At 41.8% G+C, this 5,873-nt stretch overlaps 1 protein-coding gene across 1 annotated transcript; it reads left to right on the top strand.

Annotated features, from left to right (window-relative positions):
* Window positions 1-1,267: 1,267 nt before the first annotated feature.
* Window positions 1,268-2,763, top strand: LOC109967541 (uncharacterized). Its single transcript, XM_020613195.1, has 2 exons — window positions 1,268-1,816; window positions 1,918-2,763. Exons 1-2 carry the CDS (start codon window positions 1,534-1,536, stop codon window positions 2,349-2,351), a joined length of 717 nt encoding a protein of 238 aa, XP_020468851.1. The 5' UTR covers window positions 1,268-1,533; the 3' UTR covers window positions 2,352-2,763.
* The last annotated feature ends 3,110 nt before the right edge of the window (window positions 2,764-5,873 follow it).

Genomic DNA, 5,873 nt, shown 5'->3' with positions numbered 1-5,873 from the left:
GTTGTTGCCCTCCTACGGCCTCCTCCACATCTCCTGATGTACTGGCCTGTCTCCTGGTAGCGCCTCCATGCTCTGGACACTACGCTGACAGACACAGCAAACCTTCTTGCCACAGCTCGCATTGATGTGCCATCCTGGATGAGCTGCACTACCTGAGCCACTTGTGTGGGTTGTAGACTCCGTCTCATGCTATCACTAGAGTGAACGCACTGCCAGCATTCAAAAGTGACCAAACCATCAGCCAGAAAGCATAGGAACTGAGAAGTGGTCTGTGGTCACCACCTGCAGAACCACTCCTTTATTTAGGATGTCTTGCTAACTGCCTATGCTTTCCACCTGTTGTCTATTCCATTTGCACAACAGCATGTGGAATTGATTGTCAATCAGTGTTGCTACCTAAGTGGACAGTTTGATTTCACAGAAGTGTGATTGACTTGGAGTTACATTGTGTTGTTTAAGTGTTCCCTTTATTTTTTTGAGCAGTGTAGTTATTTTTGTCTGTATCAAATGCATGTAATGTCTGAGCTGTTAATATTATATGTCTTATTAAATGTAGGTGGCTCATAAAATGGAGTTCCTCTGGTATAGAGAGTCATTCCAGTTTGACGTAGATGGCTTCTTTCACTCCTTTTTCAAACCATCTGTCCTCTGTGACCAGGATGTGAACACTGTTGTCCACAAAGGAAAGTCCATTGTGCTTCAGATGCGAATGAACTGTTGAGTCTTGTCCTGATGTGTCTGCTCCTGTTCTGTTATTTCCTCCTTGATTTGAGATAGTGGAAAACACTGAGTAACATAAATGGTATAATTATGATGTATTCTGGGCCTTGAGAGAATAATGAATTTAATGTCCTGATGGATATGACATAAAGCAGTAGTATCGAGAACCCAGTGCGGCTGAAGGAACACACCATGTAGACAGGCCAACCTACAGAGAACAGACTGGATATTCTCAGGTGAATACTGGTTGATAGACAGGGGAGCTGAGGTAGGTCTCTTTCCACAGAATGGAATCCAAAATGGTGGCACGGCCAAGAAATCGCAGTTCCAGAATCTTCCAGCACACTGGAGGCCAGGAGAGGTATAGTTGAGTATAGTTGTCACAGTTTGGACCTTGCTTCCTCATTTCCTGTTATTTTTTTCCCTGTCTCTCATTACCATTCAGCCATGTCACCCTAATCAGCCATCATTTCATCCACCTGCCGCTCATTTTCTCCCGATCCAGCTCCCTATATATACGCCCCTTTTTCCATTTGTTGGCTGCTGGTTCATTGTGTTGTGTTGGTTTGATGTATTCACTACTTACTTTGTGAGCTCAATTTGTTTCTTCTGTTTGTCACCAGATGCTTCCCTGGCTCCTTGTTTTCTCATTTTCCAGAATCAACTTCCTGATCTCTAGCATGCTGCTACGCTTACATCTGCTGTACACCACTAACCTGAAAACACACCGGCTCTCCAGATCTCTAGTGTGCAGCTATACTTTCGCCAGCTGTTACGCCATTCACCAGTTCACCTGACCTCTGGGGTGCTGCTATGTCTTCCCCTGCTGGAATCACACTCACCTTCAACTTACCAGTCCTTCTGACCTTCGGGGTACTGCTACGTGTTCTCCTACGTCTTCCCTGGACCTGGCTCAGCCACCACTGCTCCTCTTCTGACACCTGCAGTCTCCTGATCACCTCTTACATCCACCAGCTACTATTCCACTCCGTCTCCTCCCTAGTTCCTCATTGTCATTGTGGTCTCCTCACCACACAACTCCAGGTTGTGCCTCACCTCCATTCTCCCAGCTACTCAGTCGATGCTCTCTTCACTGGTAGGACCTGCTGAATGTGTGTGTGTGTGTGTGTGTGTGTGTGTGTGTTTATTCTCCCTGTGTGTCATACAGTAAATACTGATTCTTTGCTCTGGGTCCAGATGTCTGCATCTTGGGGTTCATCCGTACCTGCACAGATCCTGACAATAGTGGACAAGTAGCACCAACTAAAAAGCATATGTCTGTGGTCACATGCTATATGCTGAATGTCAAAGTGAACAAGCAAAAGGATTCAAAACAAGGCGGCTGGCACAGGCAAGTGATTGTACTCCTCAACAGTGAGGAAACGTTGAAAAGCACACACAAGAACCATATAAAAATACATGAACAAAAACCGTCCACTTCAGGTGGCACAACAAAAAGCAAAACAAACAAAAGGCCTCACATGAAAAAATACAGCAAACTTATTGTACTAGGAAGTCCCATTGACATCAAGAGCTCTTTTTCAAGGGAGACCTGGCCAAGATGGCAGCCAGAGCTCAGTGAATGGAAGAGGGCAAAACAGAGAGCAGAGGTACAGGCAGCCGGTGTGTAGATCCAACAGTTAGCAAACTGTTCAGAAAGGTAAAAAAGTAGGCAGAGAGCAAAGGTTACACAGCAGGTAAGGGCTAGGTAGATGGCATGCCCAACAGGCACCAATAGTTCCGAAAACCAGCAGGTGTAGGTCAGAGAATAGGCAGCAGAAAACAGCTGGACTGAACTGCACAGCAGTGAATGCTCAGCAGGTAGGGGAATCAAAAACAGGTTTCAGATTTGGTAACATGAGATGGCTGAACAGCACTGTAGGGTAGTCATTAATAATCTGACCTCTGAGTAGTAGTAGGAGACAGGTTATATAAGCCACAGTGATGAGACAGATGACAGCAGTTTCCCACGTGCGGCAGCAGATTGGCTACAATCAGCAGTAGCCAGAGATAAAACAGGGCACTAGACTAGCCTGCCCTGAAACCAGGAAGTAGTGCTAAACATGACACCTAATGTTCAATGTAATCACAAAATATAGAGAACATTAAAACATTTTTTGGGATTCATCATGCATTCATTCATTCAACTTTCACCCTATGTGTGTTAGAAGCCTGGTGATTGGGTGCCAGAATGCAAGTTTGAAATGAAACACACCACCCTGAAAGTATCTGCTCTTGGAAGCTCAGCAGGGTTTGGCCTGGTTAGTACTTGAATGAGCAACTGGTTTGGAATACGAAGTGCTGTAAGCCTTTTTTTGGTGTGTGAGGTTGGGGGCTGTGGCTCAGGAAGGTCGGTGGTTCGATTCCCATTCACCCCAGTCTACAAGTCGAATTGTTCTTGGGCAAGACACTGAAGCCCCGGTTCACCTTTATTCAGAGAGATGCAGATCCAGATGCAGGAAAGAGGGGAATGACATAGGGCAACATAGCAGGTGGAGGTTGGCAACAGGCAGGCAAAAACACCAACAATCAACATAAAAAGTAGCTGGCAAAAAGCAGATCCCAAAAACATGCAGGTGCTGAAAAGAACAGGCAGAATGCACACAGGAAGAATTACTAGAAAGCTACAGCCTGCTGGCACAGTGGAAGTGGGCTGGTATATGTATGTAGGTAGTGGTAGCTAGTGGGGGAACAGAAAACAGATATGCAGGTGGGTGTGGCTGAATCTGAAACAACACCAGAGCTAATGGAATGGCAATGCAAGCAAAGAATGACTCAGTGATTATGAATGAACTGTAACAGTCATACATCAGAAAAGCTGTTTGTCACTCAATCTCATTATTATAGTACTAATTAGTAACAGGAATCAAAATAAAAGATACAATAAAGTATAAATAAAATGGTAACATTTAGTGGATCATGATGTCTGATGTGTCACAGAATACTGAGTAACCCTTATCTTCTTATTATGAGTCTTTTCTCATATGTATAAGCTAGAAGGTGTTGTACAGAACATCTTTAGTGTATTTGCTGCAAAGTTCACCTTGACCAACATAACAGATAATCAGGTGGTAAAAGAGTCCCCAGGTTAAATGGCCTTTTCATATTATAATCTTTAAGACAATGAAATCAACTTTTCATACATGAGCTGTTGTTGTCACATGTCACTGTGTTTAGCTCAGCTGCCTCAGGGTGATGAGACCAGTGATGTGACTGGCTGAGAGTTTGCTTAACAGTCACCCCACCCCCTGATTTCTGTTCACCTTCAGCCAGACTTTTGGCACCTTCTTTTTTACTGACTTTGTCTTAACACAAATAAACTTGTTTTTCTTGTTTTGTTTGTGTTGTTCTGTTCAGCTTTGTTTTGTTAATCAGTGTGAGAGGGACAGATAGACAGCACAACCAACAAGACAACTAACCATGCAGAGCTTTGTTTTGTTAATCAGTGTGAGAGGAACAGATAGCCAGCAAAACCAACAAGACAACTAACCATGCAGGCATGAAAGCCTCTGGGAGGGAGGGAGATGATATCATTCTGGCTCGTCCTGTGCTCTGTGATTAGATACTCAGTTTTATTGCAGGTGAATTCACATTGCAGTTGATCACATTCACATATTTTCAGTTTTGATTGTTAGTTGTCAAAAGTAATGTCAAATCTGCTCACAGGCTATATAGTACTTACAGTACACTACATTAACCAGCTGTTATGGTCGCCCCCCTCACCAGGTGGGTGAGGGAGAACAAAGGTAGGACTCAAGTATGCTGACCCAGGTGCTAGGGTGAAAAAATGACGGTTTACTGGTAAAACAACACAAAGTAACATAACAAAGGCCAAGTCCACTTATACAGTCCGGGGTGGAGTGAAGATGGTTAAAGAGACCAGAATAAACAGGTGAGTTGACGGCGGATGCGGATGAGAGAGAGAAAAAAAGGAACAAAAGAAACAAACAACCAAAACCCAACGTACAGTCACTGTCAGCGTTGGGAGTAGTAAGTTTGCGAAACGCATCAATGTCATGATCAAGAAGCAGGTCGCGCCGAGTGGACCTGACACCAGCAGTCACTACCAAGGTGGTGTGCTGCAGATCAAATCATTATTTTGTTTTTGCTACATCATCTGACAACATTAACAGAAACAAACATTTGAATAGCATGAGTACACATAGCAAAATACTCCAATATCAGGAAAAAAGACAAATATTAAACTGTTTTATATGCATCGTCTTTTATTTGCTTATGTGATTTTGTTGTATGAACAACTTTACGTCAAATAAGAACATGCATATGAGAGCAGGACTATGATATGTGATATTTTAACAAGTTTTGTTCACATTTGATTAATGATGTAAGATTTCATGACACATTGAATTTACTTGGCAATAGGGAGTAAAAACAGGACACACGAGGTGAAAGTGTACATGCAACAAAATTCCAGATACACGTGAAGCACTGTTACAGTTTGCACACTTCTTAGACTTGATTAATACCCCACAATAATGTTTAATAAAAAAAAAACATCATTTTTCATATTAAAAATTACAGTTGACTTTTTCTGTATTTAACCAAGACAACAATCTCTCTTTCTCCAACCTTGGCCATGTGCTTTGAGTCGCCTAAACAGGATCACAAAGACCTTGACTATACTTCGGTTGCCAGGAATGAATATTTTAGGAAAACAAATTGAAAATCATCATTTTAAAATATCTTTTCAAAAACAGTCCCTCTTCTGTTAACAAAAAGGTTTCAAATATTAATGAACCACCAGAGGTAATTTGGAACATCTTAAAAGTATCAATGCGTTATTTAAAATTGGCTGCTAGTCTAGAGGTATTTGTTCATAACATACCTTTTATATCAAATTCACTTATGTAATTGTTAAGTTGGTTAGACTGCATTTCAGGTTTAATCAAATTACACAGTGAAACCAAGAATCACAAACCAAGGATACAGACAATGTAGATTAATGTATAATTGTTAGGCATTTTGAAAACATTTAAAGATGATTCTCCATTTCAAAAACTGAAATTTTTCAAGAAAACAGAAAAAACATCTAATTTACACCCTCTTACCACTGTGATTAGCTTTCTTTCTTTACAAGGTTTTGAATTTAGGTGAACCATCAGCTTATTGTGGGCAATTCACTATTTACAGAA

This window comes from Monopterus albus, unplaced genomic scaffold, assembly GCF_001952655.1.
Source record: "Monopterus albus unplaced genomic scaffold, M_albus_1.0 scaffold131.1, whole genome shotgun sequence".
Taxonomy (NCBI): domain Eukaryota; kingdom Metazoa; phylum Chordata; class Actinopteri; order Synbranchiformes; family Synbranchidae; genus Monopterus; species Monopterus albus.
This window is presented reverse-complemented; position numbering and strand designations above follow the sequence as displayed.